General features: G+C 32.5%; 2 protein-coding genes across 2 annotated transcripts in view; one reads left to right on the top strand and one right to left on the bottom strand.

Annotated features, from left to right (window-relative positions):
- Positions 1–17,209, top strand: part of LOC109609377 (dopamine D2-like receptor) — a 120,840-nt gene extending 103,631 nt beyond the window's left edge. Inside the window, exons 2-8 of the mRNA XM_049970201.1 lie at positions 1,881–1,990; positions 6,698–6,950; positions 8,102–8,364; positions 10,176–10,214; positions 12,447–12,617; positions 14,403–14,593; positions 14,854–17,209. Coding sequence (XP_049826158.1) covers positions 1,881–1,990; positions 6,698–6,950; positions 8,102–8,364; positions 10,176–10,214; positions 12,447–12,617; positions 14,403–14,593; positions 14,854–15,068 — 1,242 coding nt within the window. The 3' untranslated portion in view covers positions 15,069–17,209. The remainder of the gene's footprint in view (positions 1–1,880; positions 1,991–6,697; positions 6,951–8,101; positions 8,365–10,175; positions 10,215–12,446; positions 12,618–14,402; positions 14,594–14,853) is intronic.
- Positions 17,210–18,395: 1,186 nt separating this feature from the next.
- Positions 18,396–21,730, bottom strand: LOC109609401 (cuticle protein 16.5). The gene is made up of 3 exons (XM_020026062.2): positions 21,645–21,730; positions 20,327–20,518; positions 18,396–19,102 (listed from the first exon to the last, which is right to left on the bottom strand). Exons 1-3 carry the CDS (start codon positions 21,657–21,659, stop codon positions 18,494–18,496), a joined length of 816 nt encoding a protein of 271 aa, XP_019881621.1. The 5' UTR covers positions 21,660–21,730; the 3' UTR covers positions 18,396–18,493.
- Positions 21,731–21,944: the final 214 nt, after the last annotated feature.

Genomic DNA, 21,944 nt, shown 5'->3' with positions numbered 1-21,944 from the left:
GTCTCATCAAAAAATGCAATTGAAAGGTAACTAATTCAAAATGATTTGATAAAGAAGTGTTAAGTGAAATTAAAAATATCCCAACAAATATTTAAATATGTTAATAATCTTATAATGTCAATAATTTGATAAGAGATATATTTCCATTTATTAGTATTGATTTTAGTCATTGCAATCTTTGTTAAATCATTCTATGCTACTATCTATGTAAATGAGATTCACGTATTCGTGTAATTTATGCATTGCGAATATGTTTGCATAATCTTGTTTCTGTAATTTGGATTGAAATCAAATTTTTGTCAATATCGAAATAATTAGTTCTTTGTGTATAAAAAATATTTGAATACATTGTAGGCAAATGTTTCATAAATTGGAGAAGAAATACCAGAATAATTGTATTACAAACAACTATGTACAGGAAAAATTTCAAAAATCCATTGTATGTAGATATTAATTGTAGTAGATATTAATTCTACAATATGTGATCATATAAGTTTAAATACATTGGCAACTCCCTTACGATTATGACTTCATTGACCGGTTACATTTAGTTATCAGCCTTTTTATTGATTGAAAGTTTCAATGTGACAATTTGCATCGGAATATAAAAAGGTTAAGGTCAGTGTTAAGTGCCTTCTAGATTTTAAGCGCGTCGAAGTGGATTGAGTGGAATATGCAGCAGTAGTTTTATCAATATCCAAAATGTATATTTCTGTTCAAATTAAGAAAATGAAGTTCTATAGTTGAAAGCAAGCTCAGACATTCTCATGTTACAATTTAATTGTGTTGTTATAACAGAAATAAAAATTAGACAAAACGAAATCCTCTACGTATTTCTATGAAGCAGTACGAAACAACTACTGGAGGCATAATTTAAATGTTACATTGAGAAAAAGATATAAAATTTCACAAAGCAATTATTTGTGTGTGTTCTCGTCGGTACGGCAAATTGTTGGAAACAAAAGCAGAACGTGTACAACTTTAACAAAAACTAGTCTGGTTTATGCTTGTTACACGTTTGTTACATAACCCACAACCGCCACATTCATAACCAAATTTCCACTTAAATATTTATTAAATTTCAAACGGTCAAACATTTAAGATAATTGCTAAATTCACGAATAAATCGATGTTACCCCGTATTTATCTGAAGTTAGTCGAATTCGTGAACGTTTATAACTTGGTTTTAATTGGAATTTTCAGAAGTAAAACCGAATTGGATTCGGTGGACGTAACTTTAAACTGGAATGAAATCAAATTTGAATCAATGTTGGAAGAAAGGGGAACAAGCATCATCAAAGGGGATTTTAAAAGTAATTTAATCTGAATTGATTGAATTATTTTCCAAGTTTAAGACTGAGTCTACGTGATAATCTATTGAAATCGCCGAAGTACTGACTAGACATTCCCAGCAGTATTGTTTTAACAACACATTAAATATTTCTGAAGAAGTTGTTGAATAGAATTCAACCTGTCAAAACAGGCAATATATCAAATAATTAATTTCTGTTATTTTATCACAATCACATTTAAATGTAAATGGTTTTAGGCACAAATAGCAGACCGCACTGTTTCTGTTTCGTTTGAAAAGGGATGAAATTTCAGCGAATGTGATCGCGAACGAAATACCAAGTAAGGTAAACAAAAGGAAAAAAACGAATCAAGGAAAACTCATTTGAAAAAATGTAAATTGTTGAGGGCCCTTTTATTTTTCCGCCAGCAAATTTGAAAGTGATGTTTATTAAACAAATTGCGGAAATCGTATACTCGCATAAAAATAAACTCTTGCCTTGATCTACGACTTGAAAATGAAACTCACGTTTATTTAAACTTTGATGAAATAAAACTAAAGTGCTTTAATAATTTATTTTTATTTTCAGTTTAATGGTACATGGGGACTTCCAGGGTTTGTGTGCGACTTTTACATAGCCATGGATGTAACTTGTTCCACGTCGTCCATCTTTAATTTAGTAGCGATTTCAATAGACCGGTAAGTTGTAAAAATCGACTGCAAAACTTTTTCTATTATCCCCCTATTTCTAAAACCGTAATGGAAAAGTTGTAAGAATTTACCTCCATTATCTAGAATTAATAAAACTGACCTGAATACTAGTGAAACGTATTATTGCCGTCTAAAATCAGGTTTCAAAGTTTCGTCCAGTTTCGCTACGAAAAATAACCACAAGAACAACTAAACCGTTTGCACAATAAAATACCTATTTGCCAATAGTTATGTATAGACAATGGCTCGTATCTATTGTAATTGGATAAACAATTAGACACGGCATGCTCTAAAGTGTCAAGCCTGTACACATACCGCGAGTTAATACTGCTGATAGAATTCAAAGTGCCATCATTATGCTGAGAACATTATCAGATGTGTGATGTAGAGGTTTAATTTGAATACGTAAATAATAAACATCTTGAGCATGGAGGCAATCGTGACTAATGCTTCAAACTGCTAATTGAAGGCTTTGGTTTGAAGGGTTTGAATGACTTGAATTCATTAATGTGTTTCTATAACTAATTAGTTGATGTGTGCTTTAAGCCTGTATGTTGTATGTGAGCTCTTAAAATATAAAAGACATCCGAAAAATTTGTAGAAGATTATATGAATATTTTACTCAATATAAACTTAGGAAAAAGGTGGTTGCCATATAAGTTTATTTCGACTGTGTAATAAATCCAGTCAGTCGAACAGTGGTTTTATCACATGTTGAAAGTGTTTGTAAACAAACCTAAGACTCTCATGTTTGTGACTATAAGATGTGTTTTTTCGACTATTCTTTTGTTGTTATTTCTTAGGATATGTCTAGTGAAGTTCTTTCAAAATGTTAGTCATTAAGTCGTTAGGACAAAAATAACAATTTTACTGCAAAACTAATCATTACAAACATTTTATGGCTTAACAAAAAAGTTTAAAAGAATTAATAGAATAAACAAAAAAGAGCATTAAATAGTTTTCATTGCTGTTGAATTATACAGCATTTATTTACGATAAACATAAAACCATGTAATTCAAAGTTGACGTTACTTACTATTAAAATAACATAAACTGTGTTATTTTTAGTCACATTTTTAATTATTTGTTAGAAAGTGCAATTTTTACGTTTTCATTTAAGTTTATATCACTTCTCCTCCTCCTGGGAAATGCAATGGTTGTTAATCAGTTAAGTAGAAATAGAAATCTTGAACTTGATGTGAACAACTTCTTCAATCTAAAGTTATATTAGTATTGATTTATGCTCCAGGTTAAATTACATTACTAGACACAATTTTTAAATTTTGGCCATCTAGTTGTAAGCAAAGCTTTGATGTGCACATATGGTGGAACAGATTAAATTAAATTATATTCGTTACAGTAAAACAGCATGTTCATAGAACAATTGAACGTTGAAATCGTGCATTTAATTACAGTTAAATTCGAAACCATCTAACAGTCCAATAATAGTCGAATTACTGTCGAACATTACCTACCGATGGCATATCGATACACAATAAAACAGTGTCCTCAATGTTCAACATCGACTTCATCTATTGTAAATGGATAACCCCGCCGATCTACAACAATTATTCCAAGTAATGGAATTTACAAAGCATTGTATCTTCCCTGTTGACGATGTGCATTTCGGAAGTTTCCTAACTCATTCTAATTAATTGATTAACGAGATGTTTTTTTGTGTATCAGCCCATTGACTAAAGGACCAATATTTCAAAAGTTAATTTGCAGGTTCCGTTGTGTACGGGAAAAAATTATTTATGGCTAAATCCCCGGGAATGAGTATTTATCGGGCGCATAATAAGTTTGAATTCATTTGGGGTCGGTTTTCAATTAACCCGGACCATTCTTATGTGTCCTAAAGGCACTATTATTATACAAAACAAAAGCTCATCAATCACTTAGCCTAGGCAAATGTGAAATCTCTCCTTCGGCCCTCCATAGAAATGATATTCGTGCGATTCGAGCTCCGCGAATCCCCGAGCAAATATCATCCAGCATCTCCGGAGCACTAAATAGATTTGGCCCGGTCATGATTCATTGATTGAATTGTTACGGCATTTAGTCTGTATGCCGAAAATGCCGAAACGCTTCCTACGCTTTTGTTCCGTGCACATAGAGCCTTATCGTTTCAGACGGAAGGAATAACAGTAATTATTGAAATTTGCATATATTGTGCATACCTACTTCTTAATACGGATTAATTTACCCTCCGGGGTTTCTCTGTTTCTACCAGTGATATTTAATTGCTTTCAACCGCACTAAATTATTAAAATCTTCATTCAATTTACAAATTTTATCAAATTATCTCAATAACTACAATTCAAAATCGCAGTTTTAAACCCAGAAATTTCTAAAACAAAATGTAAATAAGCCATTAAGTATAAATTTGAATAATGTACAAAATATGTATAACAAAAAAAATATTATTTAACAATGATGCATTTAATTTTAAATATATTTTCTTTATGCAAAATACATTTCAAATGATATTTTAAAAAGTTGTATCTTGATTAAATCGTATTTATTTTAGCTATGAACGAATTAATTTTAATCGGATTTGTTTTGTACGGTTACCTTTTGTTTTCCATGGATATTTCAGCATAAACATATCCATAATAGGCATATTTATTATAAAAATGTACACAAAAGATTAGTATTTATGCTACAAATGTCATTATTTAATAGTAAAATAATTTAATCTTTTTGAGTTCCATATAAATAATAAAAAGGAAATAGATTTGTTATAAATCAAGAACGGCATACGACTTTTAAACTCAACTTCAACACAACATCATTAAAAAATATTCAGTGCCAAAGTATATTAAAATCTACAAATTGCATGTCGATTCGTTAGGATAACAATAAATAGAGCCAGGAGCCATCCTTGCTTCTCAGTATTGCTTTGAGTAGATAATTGGACGTTGATAAACTCACATAAGATTCCACTTGAGCCCAACGATGCAACTTTCGAAGCAAATATTTGACGTAAACATATTAATATGTTCTTAACAGTTGAAAATGTAATCTGTTGCCCTGTGTGGCTTCATTAATAATTACGTAACGTAATTATGGTAACCCTTTTGCAGGTATTATTTATAAGGGTCATTATTATCCCTCTATAACTTAATAGGAAAGTTTTTCGGTTGAAACACAAGAACAAAACTTACTCCGACCCTGTAGGCACGTACGCGTTCAGTATTAAGCCCGGGGAGGCCTTAGTGAAGATTCCATCTGGCTGTCACTTATACTAATGAAGTCATTAATGCCCCCGATCCGAAATGTTCGCGGGGCATGTGAGAAAATTAAAATTAAATAGATCCATTTTAATGGTAACGATGACAATATCCGTCGGGCTCTGATATCTAATTATTATCGAGTGTTGCTCAATTAAAGAGTGTTTAGGGGTGTTAATGGATTTTTAAGGGGCGACCTAACGATCGCGCGGTAAATTGATTCTGATGCGATACCGCGAATAATTAATTTTACTGTAATAAGGAAACCACCACCGCCAGATAATCTTCCGAGTAATTGACTTTCTTATTTTAACTGCAAATTGCAGGACTAATTGTGTTCTTTAATAATCCACTTACTGTTCTTTTTATCGTAAATTACTAATAATAGTAATTTTGTTTCCCCACATCAAATAAAAATAATGCAATTAATATTTTGCTTAATCCACACGAGTAATTAACTTCACAATCCAATTATCATTCCCAAAATGGCAATGGAGTAGCTCTAAAATAATCATTTCTGTCTCTCCCATAAACTCCCACATTATCACCTGTATGATTTTGGAGCAGTGCCAATTCATAAAGCAGGTTTATCTTATCTATATTATTAGTATAATTTACACTGGAGTTAAGGCAATTATCGACTAATTAACATGTAGAAATTGCTATCTACTAAATGCCGCCGAAGAGGTACGCTCCTCGAATAGTTTTACCTACAAATTGTAACCAAAAGTTAAGCTTTATTACAAACTAATAATGCCAAACATTCACAGTAATATAACTATAAATATAGTAACTAATTAACTCCCTTTGGAAATGATAATTAATTATATCAGAATATACAGGAAACTTTTTGTATTACAATTAAATTATAATCATTCTAAAACAAATTACCGGATTATATTTCCAATAGGACTTTAACAAACCTTCTTATACACATTTTGACGTTTAAATCGAGTCCTTGTTTTTAAAAACAGCGGCTTTAATGCCATTCCATTTATCATCCCCAGTTTTATGCGGCATTGATGTCCTTATCCGGCGAACAATTCATCCGAATTGAACTTTTTGCATTCTCGACGATTACAATTTAGTAAATGACGAACGAAATTCATTACGAATGTCTTCTGTAATTATTTCGCTTCCGGTCGGAAGTTTCCACTATCCCCGGGCTACGCGTTTTTTTAAATTAATTATACTACAGAATTAATCCGTTTCCTGGAAAGATGAAAATTTAATTACGTACCAAACAAACTTTAAATGTCAAGTTACATTTTCCTTTAAAAATACAAAAAGTTTCCTAAGCTGATTATACAAATGTATTTTGCTGAGGTCGTCAAAAAACGTACAGTGCCAACATTTCCACTCTCGCATATGGATGCATCGTTCCCCACTGTGTAAAGTTTATTGTTTCCTTTACGTGTCATTACTCGCACCCCTTACGCTCCGGTTCTTCTCCTTGTTCCAGATATATAGCCGTTACGCAACCAATAAAGTACGCAAAACACAAAAATAACCGAAGAGTCTGGCTGACGATCGCCCTGGTCTGGATGATATCGGCGGCAATTGGGTCGCCCATCGTCCTGGGACTGAACAACACCCCAGATCGGGTCGCGGACGCATGCCTGTTCTACAACAGCGACTTCATCATCTACTCCAGCCTCTCCTCTTTCTACATACCTTGTATTATTATGGTCTTTCTTTACTACAACATATTCCGGGTGAGTACAACAATTAAAACTTATTCCAATTTAAATAGCATACACAAAACCACCAGAAGAAATAAATGTTCCAGACGTTAAACACAAAAGTGTTTATAGTCTCCAAGATAAATATAAATTTAAATCAGTTTCTTGTGTAATATTCCATGCGGACTTATTAGTCTGGAAATGTATCCAAAACACCGACTCCCTAAAATGTCGTTAGACTGTTATCGTAAATATTAAAGTCCCAACGGATCCATACATCATCATACACATTTACATACATTTAGTTTTATATATGGCAGCTAGTTACAATGTATTTGACTGTGCAGACAGATTTCAGAAGTTTCTTTCTGTGCACATTAAAATTTTACGTTGCCGTTCACATGTTCTGAAATGTTAAAGCTTTTACTTTTTAAATTATTACGGAAAATGTACAATTTTAGAATATATCTACTTTGAAATGCTCCAGCAGGAAACCATAATACATTTTTTCATTACTTTCTTTATATCCCTTGGGTGCACGAGACCGAAAAAGCAATAGACAATATATCCCCGGAATTTTGTCCTCATAATGATAAGGTGTGTGCTGATTATCATATAAATGGCTATTCATTCTTCAAAAAAGTAAAACTAATCTGCCGTTTCATTATTTTACGAATTATTGGATCTTGTTCGTCATAAAATCATTTAAGATACTGTCATGGTCCAATGTAACTGTGTGCTTGTTTATACAGTTGTAATAGATGTGGAGATTTAGTCGTTTCATCCTTTAAAAGCTTAAAGGGAACAGAAATAGAAAAAGTAAAACAAGAGAAGTTTTAAGTAAAGAATTAAGGAGATTTTAAAGAAATTTCAGGAATTTATTTTCTTTTGTCAAAGACAAACTCCATAAATTTTACAATTAAAGAGATTGTTCCAGTTATTTTACGTAAAATATAATTTCAAATTAGTTCATACTCGATTACAATAATTGTCATTATTTGGAGTTTTAGAAATTTGACATTTTTATATTTAGTGTCTGGAAGTAAAGCTTAAACAGAAACAGAAGAGAGCTTTTAAGCAATAATACATAGTAAATAAATAAACTTCTCCTAAATACTTACATACATAATTAAAAAAGAACCAAATTCCATTTCCTCAAATTATTAAATGATCATCTTGTTTAGGCTCTTCGAAACAGGGCGATGCAGTCGCGACTGAACCGCAAGCCGTTGCCGTGCGAGATCAAGCCGGGCAGCGTGATCGAGAACGTGGCAAATCCGGGACGGTTGGCGGAAACCGCCCTCGGTCCGACGATCGAGGAGCAGGCCACCAACACCGGGTCCGGATCCGGCGACGAGGACGACGACGCCCCCGACGCCGAATGTCACGTCATCTCGAACGACAAGAGCACAGAGTTCATACTCGCCACCGTCGTCGAGGAAGCGGCGTAAGTATCAAATCTTTGAAGACTTTTTCTCGAAATTACATTTGATAATTGTTAAAAGAGGGAATGACGATTTGCAAAGGAATCTGGTCTTTAATGTGGTGTATGGTTGAAATCGATTGTTGCCTAATTGCATGCTATTAGGGGAAATAAGTGGGTTTCCAATCAAGGGACTCGACGAGGACTATAGCACGTCCTTGTACATTATGAAGTGGTTTCATAAATGGAGAATGTCAGTCATACGCCCACATAATTTTGTTAAAATACCCGAAAAAATGTGGACGATATAGCCGTAAACTTTTAATTGACCCAAAATAGTGCCATTTCGGAAAAATATATCGTGCTACAATTTCACTCGAAACCAATTAATTAAGCAATTAGGATTAAAAACAAAAATAAAGTGTGTCGATTCAATAAAGCTCATGTTGTCGTTTCCCACAATCAAATTCATTGAAAACGGACTGTTTTCAATCGGAAATTGGTAAATTGTCAACAAAACGGCCAGATTTTACATTCAAACTGTTAACTTTGTTATGTTTGCGCTTTATTTTGAAATTTTTGGGGAAATTTAATAACATATAATTGAGCTTTATTTATGGATTTACAAATTATTCACACTGTTAAAATTAAATTATTAATTTTTAGGATTTTGTTTTTAGGGAACATTTTAAAATTTAGGATATAATTCCAAAAGTTCAATTAATTTTTAATATCCCAAAATATTTTGTAACGCATTTAAAACCATTTTGATAATTTTTATTAACATATTGAAATGAATGGTGTGAAAATTTTTATTTTCATAAAATAATATAAAAATTAATATAATTGTATTTAATATTATAACTGGCAAATTGTCATTTTAAATTATTAAATTGTAATAAATGCAATTAATGATATTCGTTATTATTAAATTAATACGTCACATTTTCCGAATTAGTGGAAAACCGCGAAAACATTTCACCCAAAAACATTGTTTGTTAAGCATGATATACGATCGGGTCGTAATTATAAAATTACCTAGAACCCAGCTCTATTTTTCCGTCGAATAAAGTTTCAATTTAGTTTGAAATTGAGGCAATATATCATGTCGATTTGGCCGGCTTTAATATCGAGGGGCTTCATGTTAGTGCCGTTGCCACGGAGTGGTGGACCTCAGAATTGATACTTAGCTCGGTGCCATCAGCAGGTCCACTCGCAGCCAAAATAAACCCGACGCCATTGTCGCATGAGATTACATGACAGACTGCGCCAATTACCCTTCCACGTCTCACGGACTCTTTATTCTTCCCCCTTTTTTCTTCGAATTTCGAATTGAGTATTCAACCATGGTGCGATGTTCGGCGAATCAGCACTGCCGAAACTGAACTTTCTCCCACTTGTTTGTATTATTATTTTGAATTTTATTGCCATGGCTATAAAAAAATTTTAAATTTTAATCTGCAATTTCGACCAAAAAAATATCAGTGTAAATAAACACATATTTGTCCATTTTGCCTTTTTCATTTTGGTGACATGAAAATATTTCAAATCTATTGAAAAATTCATATAAACAGAGTTAATTAAACTAGAAAATCTTGTATCGAGGAAAATTTAAATTTGAACAAAACTACACGGGTTGATGAAAAATGCAGCTCGTTTGAATTAACGCGAAATTAACCGACGTAATGAAATTTTAATATTTTACCATTGCCGCTTCGGGGTTATTCCGTTTTTCCAATTTAACTACAATTCTCGTCGCGATGTCCAACAAAAATTAATTTTCCGTAAGTGAAATGTGGACGAATAGAATTTCAAATTAATATTGTTGTTTATAGGTACACGCATCAAAACTCTGATGGGTCGTATGACAAAATGTAAGTTTGACGAATCCTGAAACCTTTGTGATGTGCCCTTGTAGTTTTTTTACATTTCAGGAATGAGCCCTTTGTATATTTGCAGTAAATCAATCACTCTGTTTCTGGATTAGACACCCCACGTTGCAATAGACAATTTATCCAATAGAGTAGATAAATTTGTTTTACTAATTAGTCACATTTAATATCTAAATTATGAATCATAATGGTGACTTTTGAATGCTTCTATTAAGAGCAAACTACAATATGTCATTAATTTATTATCGATTTATTATTGTACTATGTTTAGTCTTTTATGTTCAATCCAAATTCGTAGCATCAACACAATCGTGTTTTAATTGAAGCAGTAGAAATAAACATATTGTATTCATTTTATGGAAGCTCCTTGCCTAGTATTTTTAAAGTTCAGACTTGGAACTTTTTTAATTGACAATATTTAGCTGAAACGTCGCCAAAAACCAAACAACTTCCATGCAGAAACCTCGTTCAAATATTAAATCTCCTTATACTTCAAAGTTCAAACATTAAAAACGTCTTTAACAGAAGTTTCGCAATTTTTACACACCGCTTGGAATATAAAAATGAATCGTTCATCCACTGTTCCCAATTAACTTGAATTTACAAGCGGCAATAAAAAAAAACCCGATCGACTTCTTTATTTTAGAGCTTTTCACGATTGGCTTGAATTGGCATTATAATCTCGGCCTAGATGTTCTTCAAATTGATTGAGCCAATTTAAATTCATTACCATTTCAATCACTAACGATTGCTCATGCATTAGTTAATTAACAAAAAAATACATGCGGTGATGTTTGAATTCCTGTAATTCGTGACTAGAATGTAAATTGTTTATGGGGGATGATTAAAAAACTATCGAATACTCTGAAAGCTATTTCAGAGTATTCGATAGGTTTTAATAGGGAATTGTTAATGCCAATTTGGAATTTCAATGAATATTAAACGAAATAAATACGAGAAAACACCGTTTCGTAAATTAATGAAGACACGTCCCGCTTTTCCCACAGCTTCCCCGACCAATACTACGTTTTCCTGGCCCGGTCCGAAACGATACCCGCCAGAAACAAATAGCGGGAATTGGGAGATTAGGTAAATTCAGAGGATGCCGGTCTCATTAAGATCCTGGGCAACGGCGAAACGGCAGATAGTGGTCCGAGTCAAGGAGATTATTAATTAGAGGCATCGGTTATCGGAGGACGCATCTTATTACGTTGGACGTGCGTCTCTGTCTCACTCTTGGACCATCGGACACTCAAACGAGCAATAATAATGGTCCCGTGGACTTTGAATATGTGTGTTGCTTCAAATAAATTAGTCCCGTTTAGGGCTGTTGATTAATTACTCTGTGGGAACCCATAACTCTCTCTATATCTCAATATTTATCTACTTTGTCGAGTTGACGTTTAATTATAATATATCAATTTAATAATATATGTAGTTATATCAAATAATTATTCATTTATTTAATTGTCACTTCCAAATACTAGACTCTTAATTTACAATAACTACACCTTTAAATTTTTATCATTGTCCTTTCAATGGAAACAATATAACACACCAATCGTTTTTAAACAAACAATCGTTTTAGTTTCACATTCTCATTTGGATCAAACCGTTTTTACGAACCCACAATGTGCAATGAAATCGTTTTATTGGTGTTTGCCTCCCATAATACGTAGTTTTGTTTGTGTTCATCATTAATAATTTTTGGAGAGTCGTGAATTTAGTTATATAAATATTTTTTTCTAATTAATTTATAATCTATCTAGTGCTTTTTATTAAAATCTAATTTAAATGTAAATCGGGAGTGTACAAATAAATATAAATAAATAACACTATGAAAATACAATTCTTTAATCTGTTTTTTTTTACAAATTTATCGTATGATTTAAAAATGCAACAGAGAATACGAGAAAATGGAAATAAAAGAAACCAGCATAATAAACAAAAGTGTCATATTTCTTAGATTTTTATATTGTCAGACAGTGAAAAAAATTGTTAAAATGACACAAATAAAACATAATTTCATTATGCCAGTTTTGAAACATACCTTCATATATTTATTTTTAACTCCTATTATAGCAATCCCAAATTACTTATTATAAATATTGAATTTTTGTGTGAATTGTTTACTACACAAGTCCAGAATAAATGGAAATTAATTGGTGAAAATTTTATCTAATTTTGGCAATTTTTTCGGAAATTTTGTTTCAGCATATCGACCGTAGTGGCCAGTCTGGCATCACCACCGAACCTGGCCGACCCCAACGGCAACAACGATTCAGGATACGCACCCAGTCAGCAGGATAACGTCCTCGAAAGCCCCAGGAATCAGTCCGTGCAGAGGAGCCAGTCCAAACGAAATGGTGTCGACACCGAACTCAGGTAAATATTAATTTATATTTCAATAAATGGTACTTTATATTTTATACACATTTCAATAATTAATAATTTATTGAAATCAATAAAACCATTATGTGTATTCAAACAAAATTCATCAGCAATATTTTCAGTGAAAATTAATTCATGTTTAAAAACGTATCAAATTAAACAATGAATGGAGATAAGAAAACAAACAGGGCGAGAGCGAAAACCTCTACCTGCGTAAAATCGTTGGTCGTTCCAGCATTTTTCCACGCCAAGAAAAAAAGCTTAAATGTGAAACAGAGGAGACATAAAAACACACAGATATAGCGGACATAAAAACCGTATACGAAATATAATACGGTAAAAACGCAGGCAAAATAAATGGTGCCAAATGAAATGCGAGACTCCAGACTTTTTATTCAAAACGGAGGGGACTTTAATTTAAAGTTTAGAATTCAGTTTTCGGCACGCACAAGACTCTACACGGTCATGTTTGCTTTGCTGATTAAATTAGGAACTATATACCACGATGTTTTTGTTTTCGGCGGCTTAAAACAAATATTTTTGTTAATTGTCCTCTTCCGGCACGGAAATGGGTGCGGCAAACGTGGTCCTGGCCAAAATAATGTTTGGTGTTATTAACAGTTTTGGCTGCGGCAAGCCAACAGTAAACATTAGACGAAAAGTAACGATGAACAAATATTTAAATAACAATCCTTTCGTAAGCTTGAATTAATCGAACGGTCCCTTAGTACTGAACCACCTAAATTGAGCTTAACCAATCGAAATTGATAATTAACAGTGACTGGTTATGTTCAGCAAATTTTGTTAGGTCATTAATAATAACTGGTTTACTTTAATTAATTGATCGTGTACAATGTGCTGAATGCGTAATTAGAAATGGCGAGATAATTACAGGCTATTATTAGTCCTGAATATTTCTATTTTTAGTGTTCGAGTTTATCATGGTTCAAAGCTTCTTCATTAAAATACTATAGTAAATTTATGAGTAAGTTTAATCAATTATATTTATTAGACTATTAAAACTGAAATATTATCCTGAATTGTTTATCTTTCTGGTGGGTTGCACAAATACGCATTAACTTAATAAAACAGGAGTGTAAATCTAATCGACAACAGGATCAGGGCTGTGGTCAAATGTTAGGATTAATCTTGATCCGGGAAAGCACTACACTTGTCTATTATGTATATTATGACAATGATTTAGTACAAGTAGAGTGTAATAACAAACAACATTGTCTATTGTCGTATTAATCAAGTGTGTTGAGATATGCATACAAATCAGGCATGCAAAATTATTAATCCAGTCATTTTAGTCAAAATTAGGCGAATATGTTGGAAAGCGAGACCCCCACCTATAAACTCGTATAAACTTATATTTCGATATCCTAAAACTTGTCTCAAAATTCACACATAATAAGATGGCCGCAACTTAAAAAGTCAGAGGTCAAAAGTCGAAAGAGAACTCCTTAGAATGACTGGATAATATCTCGAAAACGTTCAAATAATGTACTAAAAACTGAGTCAAGAAAATGTAAGTATTTTTTCTAAACTTACTAAAAAATCACCTCATATCACGTCATAATTATCTCAAAAACAAATGAATTATTTACTAGAAAATCAGGCAAGATACTTCGATGAGGTGTTTTTATATCATAATAATTTCGAATTCTATAAATTTTACACTAGAAATTGACATAGGTTATAACTTTTAAACATTATTTTTTTCAGTGAAAATTAGTAAATGTGATGTTAACATAAAAGTAGTGATCTTACTTCCAGGCCGATAAGGACGATAAGCGGGGCGAACAGCACCCCGCCTCCACGATCAACGGGGTCGAAGAAGGAACGGAAAGCGACGGCAGCAGCCCGCTTCACCATCTACAAAGTGAACAAAGCCAGCCGAAAGAAACGAGAAAAATCATCCGCCAAGAAAGAGAGGAAAGCTACCAAGACGCTGGCCATTGTACTGGGTATGTACAATTAAAACTATAATTAGATGTAAGAAAAGCAATTACAGTTACTTGTATCTCAACTGCAATAAATTGGAGTAAGGTGAACTATTTTAATACATTAGCTTAATAGTTCAAGTCGTCCATCAACAGTTGAGTTACAAACTCGACCCTCGTACACGAGCCAATTAAACTGTTCCATACTTTTTACCCGACGCCTTGACAAACAGTCTTGCAAGCAAAACCGGACGTGCGAGAGCAAATATTCCGGATTGTTTCAGGTGTCTTCCTAATATGCTGGGTCCCGTTTTTTACTTGCAACATCCTGGACGCTATGTGCAGTAAATTGAGTTTGAACTGTCAGCCCGGAGTGGCGGCATTCCTGCTGACTACTTGGCTCGGTTACATGAATAGTTTCGTTAACCCGGTCATCTACACTATCTTCAATCCGGAATTCAGGAAGGCGTTCAAGAAGATTATGTACATTGGCCCGTAGGCCTTCATTCTAGACAGCGCTAAATGCGCACACAACGACGGGGATTAAATGAAACCGCTTTAAAAGTTACTTCGAAATTTCCCGACATTGAATTATCCACGTTTCACGTATGAAGTTCAAACAATGACCGTGATAATGTAACTATGAAGTGCTGTGGACTTTTGTTCGCTGAAATTATCTGGTCGCTGTACTAATAACACTTTTGAAAACACCCACTGTTTAAATTAATGGCAAACCTCGGTTTCGTTTCATCCCAGTCTGGATTTAGTTAAATTAAAACGTGCTCGGGGGGGTCACAATTTTACCGGTGATGTATATTCGTTTCGATTCTCATGAATGTGGCTGTGATTTTTCAAAATATATCTTAATACTGTGTTCCCGTTGTTTTAAAATTGATGGCCCCGGTAAAATGTGATGCAAAGATTTAAATCGCGAGAAATGCACTTCAGGCAAAATATGAGTAATAAGGGTAATTCATATGCTTTGATAAAAACAACGTGATAGGCTATAATTTACATAAATGGGGTCGAAAATATTGTTCATTAATTGGTGCTTCTAGGAAATTTGTGTACATAGGACGTTTGTAAATATTTACGTGTGAAGTTTGAAGAACACATCGTTTTATTTTTAACCCCATTTCGTGTGTGTCTTCGAATAAATGCATCATATTTTACGAGCAACTGCTCAATAATTTTGTTCCTTTTAATTACGCTCAAGACCTAGTTTAAATCATGATCAGTTCTCACCACGCCATCAAACTATTTTACAAAGACATTCCGAATTTACTGCAAACATATCACCAATTCATTACTGTTAAGTAAAATACACATTTTGCAAATATCGAGCTTGAACCATTGATAATAATTAGCGTTTTTAATACCAGTTAATGTTGCTGTTGTGGGTTTGGAACTTGCGCGTATAATTTGGATTTTGTACATATTTGTATAGCTCTGTACATAACTGTAGATCTTGCTAAGGTTTTTGTGTAATACTTGCTAAGGCCTAATGCGCGGGCCAGAATTTATTGACGTAAGTTCCAAATCGAAATAATTCTTAGAACGGGTCGAAGTGTTTCAAATAATTCAATTTTTATTATTCAATTAATAGATCTCTAATGTAAAATAAGAGCATAGATATTATGTTGGATTGTTTGAACTCGACCAAAAAATAAATAGTGTTTAATTCCAAATATATGATTCTGTGATCTATGTAAATTTTTACTACCTGTTTTTATTGTTTTTGTGTTGTGTATGTTATATAGTATATATAAGAATCGATTGAATTGGATAAAATTTGTGCGACAATCACTGGAAAGACTAAACAAGATAATATTCTAAAGCTCTATTACAATTCTGAAGGACTAACACAAGAGAAAATATTATAAAACTTTTTCGATGTTCATTAATAATTTTCTTCGGTTATTTTTAAACATAAAAATGATTAGTGAAGTTTTCGTCTATTTTCTTGACCAATTTGAATAGTTGTATCAAAATATTTTGCTTGGTTGGTCGATCCAAACAAAAATATGACGAAGTTTGAAGTTTTGGAATAAAACTTTTGTGTATCTCATTTTTCCGCTTACGCTTTAGTCAGTATAGAAAAAAGTTGAGAGTGTTTTCATAATATTTGCTCTTTACAAGCGTTTTAAACGACTATCGAGGTAAAATAATCAAGTTGTTGTTTTTGGACGCGTCCAAAATTGAAATTTAACATATCTTCAACATACCAATACGTCTAATATATCACATGGATTGAATTTTATCCAATTTCATAAATAGTATTGCATGTTATACACTAAAGACAAAATAATATCTATTTGTTATTGTTTACTGTTCATCATATACTAAAGTTAAATATAGAGTTAATATTTAAGCTGTGTAAATATTGTACATAAACTAGATAAAAATTGGTGTATACTTATATGAAAAAAAAATGGCAGTATTACCTTACTTCATTTTACGAAACCTATAAAAGACAATTTTCACGAGAATGTGTTTAACAGTTTCGAATACTTTTCCAAATTGTTGTACACTGAGCCCCATTTCTTGTGAAATTTCTCTTTTAAGTTATAAAATAAAACTTCCATCCCTTGTAAATCAAAAACCTACGCTTACTAACTTATAAAGTATGTATGATAGACAATTTAGGAAGCAATGCGTATATCTTCTGTATAATAAAAGCTATTTATTATATTATGACATTTTATTAGATCCCAAATTTTTTACTAAGTTGTAAAACGTGTGAATTTTTCTTTTAGAAGGGTAAAAAATATTTTATGTTTTTAAGTTTTTGTTACTTCTACATTTTGAGGTATTTTATTTTCGGACATTTTCAGTTGTAAAAAGGTAAGTCAAAATTCATATACGTAATTTAAAAAGAAAGTTTTATATATAACAAAAGCATATATTATGAGATTTTATTATTGTTTTTTTCTCAAAGTGTATAAATTTTAGTTTAAAAACGATAAATAAAACTTTCTAATTCAGATCAGGTGTATTTTCTTTTATGATTTTAGTTCCTGTTACATCGTAAAAAGCTGAATAAATTTTATCTGTCCAATTTTATGGTTTTTATTTATGCTATTTAATTCTTATCTCTATTTTATCGTTTTCCAATATATAAATTTTAATAATTGACTAAAATATCACAATATATCAGGATTTAAAACCTTTATCAAATATATTGCTTTAGGTGCCACTAATATTTTTGGTTGTAAGAAGGTAAGTCCATTATCAATTATTTACCAATGTGTTTGTCCAATAATCAAAAGGAACAAATTGATTAAATAGAGTTGAAAAATTGAAATGACAACCGGTTCCCTAAAGATTAAATTCATTAAATTATTTACCGTTAGTCAGTAGTTGCATTTTTTAATGCCCCCAAAGGAAAACTGGGCAAAAACAATGTTACAGACATAAACAAATGAAACAAACAAAGCACTCATAAACAGTATGATTAAAGTCAATAAACCGTAAATGCATTTCAAATTATAAATTCTAGTAGTTTTCCCCAATTTTCCGAGTCGCAATTAAGACCGCCGAGGGTATTATAAAATAATCCACTACATAAAACTAACTTTTAATGAAGTAATGTCTAATGAAAAATTCAATTATGATTAACAACGAGTTTTCGTGCTCGAAATACAAATTCAGTAAAATCGCCAGCATTTGAATAAAGGGTGAGCAAGCAAATTTCACCGCTGTTTTCAACTGTATCGAAGTGAATTGCCAATCTATTTTAACGGTTATTATGCAGCATTGTAAAGTGTAATTTACACGACCAATTAAAAACAACCGAATAGCTCAATAAACCAAGCACTACTTGAATTTAATAAAAAAAATATATTTATTAAAGCATATTCAACAATACATATTGTTCTGTAACAGGAAAATATTTACAACAGATGCAGGAATAAATTAAAATATTTAATGGGCATAAGTTACGCCAGGTTGAACGTATTTAGATTGCACCAACTGTGGAGCGGCGTTGTAGTATTGTGGGGCCGCAGAATAGACTGCCTGAGGTACGGAGTGAGCAGCTTGGTACTGCTGAGCTTGTTGGTATTGTGGAGCGGCTTGAGCAATCTGGTATTGAGGAGCTGCTTGTGCTACTTGGTATTGCTGAGCGACTTGGTACTGTTGGTATTGTGGCTGTGGGGCAGTAGCATAGGTTACTTGTGGAGCAGCTGAATAGGCAACTTGTTGTGGTACAACTTTAGCAGCAGCTTGAGTGTAAGCTACGGGTTGTTGAGCGAATACTTTTTGTACTTGTGGTTGGTATTGTACTGGGGCTGGTTGAGTGTAGGCGAATTTCTGTGGAGCAGCTGAGTATTGTACTGGGGAGGCGGAGTAATGGGCCGGTGCTGAAGCTGGGGCGGAAGCTTGAAGGGAGGCGGTTTTACCCAAGTTTCCAGCTATTTGGTTCAAAAGACCCAAGTTGTTGTACTGGACGATTGGACTGGAATAGCTGAAGGAAGATACTTCAGCGGCTGAAGAGTAGTGAGGTGCTACAGCTACTTGTGGGGCAGAAGCAAACTGAAAAATTAAATAAAAGTCTTTTAATGTACAAAAATGTTGAATTACAGTTTAAATAAAAATTAGAATGGTGTCGGCATTTTGTTCGCAATGGCAGGTACAAAGAAATGAAAAGCATTAAGTCAACAGTGTTCCCACAGGCCAGAAACCGAGTAACCAAGTAACGGGTGCCTGCTAATTTTGATAATACTCATATCTCGTTTTTAAGTACATTCATAATCACGGTTGTCGTGATATGTAATCTTGATTACACCATCCAAACGTTTACTTGCATAATGATTCCTTTATGAAGCTCCCCGGTTCATGTCCGCACATATACCAACGCCAGACAAGATGTATTATTATTACACCAAAGGGAGACGCGTTTAAGTGCCCATTTGCTTCATCACTATGTAGAAAAATTTCATCTAAAGAAATCAGATCCCCGCAAATTTTACCAATTAGTATTCATAACATCATTTCTTAAATATGAAGAATATTACTTATTTTTATGTTTAGAAATTATTTTGATCAATTTTTTTTATCTTTATTAAGACTTCTTGTTCCTCCAACAATATTTTAACAATTCTTGACTTTTTAATTAATTAACTAAAATTAACAATACATGTAAAAACTTTTAAAAAAAGTATCTCTACTTCACAAAGTCCTTTTTTAAATAAATGTGCCCGAATTATTTACACTCTAACATGTACAGCCTCCTCAGGGCTTTATCATTTTTAATTAGCCAGTAAAATTTCATTTATATTAAAAAATTAACATAAAAGACTACAAAGGGGCGTTTATCAAAGCCGTATAAATCTCTCGACGAATAATAAAAATCTGCAAAGATTTACATAATATTTATGATAAAATTTATAGACCAGATGACGAGGAAACGTACCAGAAACGAAATTCAGCCGGGAGCATAAAGACATATCTTAGCAAGTGACATTCACCTTGTTTCTCCCGTTACAAATCCGTATTTTCCTTTTCAACGTTCCAGTGAAAGTAACTGGTTCGCATTAACAATGAGATCGGCTATTTAACATTTTATTTTGTACATCCGATCGAATATTTATCTGTATTCATTGAACAAACGAAATCCGACGGGAAATAAATTTATTTATGAGTTGCTCCATCTCTTCAATATATCTAGAAATTGTTTAGAACCGCGTGTGAAATTAGAATTTTAAAAAAATTCACCTAGTTACCACGTTCTGGGTGGGACACTTAAGATTAACTTACTTTTTGTACAGTTGGGATGGCGATTTTGGCTGTTTGTTGGGGTTGGGTTTCATATTCGACTTGGGGAGTATATTGCTGTTGTGCCTGCAATAGTTGCTTGCTGTAGATTTGTGCGGTTGGCGCGATTCCACGTTTTTCTTGGACATTCCCCTCCTTGGCTGCTACAACGGCACCGAGCACAAGTACTGAGAACTGAAAAAGAAAATTTAGAACGTTTTTATCGCCATTCTTTACTCGTTTTAATGGGGAAAGATGTTGACATTCATCTAAACCAATAACAGATGTTTTCCCAAGAGATATTATTAGAAAATATGCCGTTTCTACATTAACAATTTTACAAAATATATAAATACAATAATAATTAACATAACAATCGAACACTCATCATTTCCATTATTCCAAAAACATTAATTATTAATGTGGCATAATACGATTATTATAAATGTGCTTTTGGTAATTTATTAGTTATTTATGGTAAATTGTTTATAAATTTAATGGATTAAAATAAATATTATTAGCATATTGATTTTTGCTAAATAATGTGTATTAAATTCAATTTATTATAATTACATATACTTGTTTAATTTAATTTTTACGAAACTGATTTAAATTAAATTAAATGATTACAAAGCATTATTTAAATAAAATCAGAGCATGCAATACGCAATTATGAATAATAATTATTTGCTCTTTGGTAACAGTGCATTAGAAAATGTAAAGTGAAATTATGATTAGTCAAAAGGATGATAATTACATTGTTGCACGCAAGTTACCAAAAACAGATTGAATGGAAAAAGAAATTGTAACATTTCCGGTTGTTTTCATGCATTAGACGAGCTTCAGTATTAATTATTATTTGAACGAGTTTTTCTTCAAAATGGCCTATTGTGAACAAAACAATAAATAGAAAGTCAGAAGCAATATAATAATGGATTTTGACTCAGCGATTAAAAATATCAAAGAAATATAAATAAAAGAAATACAAAAAAACAAAATATTAAGTTAAACATAAATTAAAAAAAAATATTACAAAAAATAAAAATATATATTTTACACCAAATAATGTCGAAATGTATTTTTTATAATGTTTTTAAAATTAAAAATTCTTTGTACTTGGCAATAAAATTTGGGTAAGATACCAAAACAGGATGAACACCCCGTGTCAAACCAACTATTCAAACCTCTAGAAACAATTTACCAGAAAGTACTGTACTAAATGGAATAACAATCCTGTTTTAGTCCTTGGATCCTGAATTTCACTGCACAAAGCACGATACACTGATTGGCCATAACGTCACTAAACCTAACAAATACTCACAGCAAGAAATTTCATGTTGATGATTTTGTTACACGCCTGTGGTTCTTGTTTGGAGTTGAATGTTGAATTTTACAGACGACCGGTGGCTTTTATACCGGGCAATCTTCGGTGGTCGCCTTTCTCCGTTGGTGGTACTTTACAGTCATGCTTTACACGCCCTTTAGTCACATGTATTCTATTTTAGATTTCTTCAAATGTTCCATAAATTTAATCTGCATTAAATGAGGACTTAGCAAACATTTTTATTATATTGATCTTCTTGAAACGATTCATTGTAATTAATTTAATTGTATGGAATCC

This window comes from Aethina tumida, chromosome 7 (genome assembly GCF_024364675.1).
Source record: "Aethina tumida isolate Nest 87 chromosome 7, icAetTumi1.1, whole genome shotgun sequence".
Lineage (NCBI taxonomy): Eukaryota > Metazoa > Arthropoda > Insecta > Coleoptera > Nitidulidae > Aethina > Aethina tumida.
Note: the sequence above shows the minus strand (reverse complement) of the source record. Positions and strands in the feature narration are given on the sequence as shown.

Coding starts and splice junctions, on each gene's coding strand:
- LOC109609401 (XM_020026062.2), bottom strand. Junction 19,103..20,326: donor CCATCCCAACTGTACAAAAA/GTAAGTTAATCT, acceptor TTAATTTTTCAG/TTTGCTTCTGCCCCACAAGT.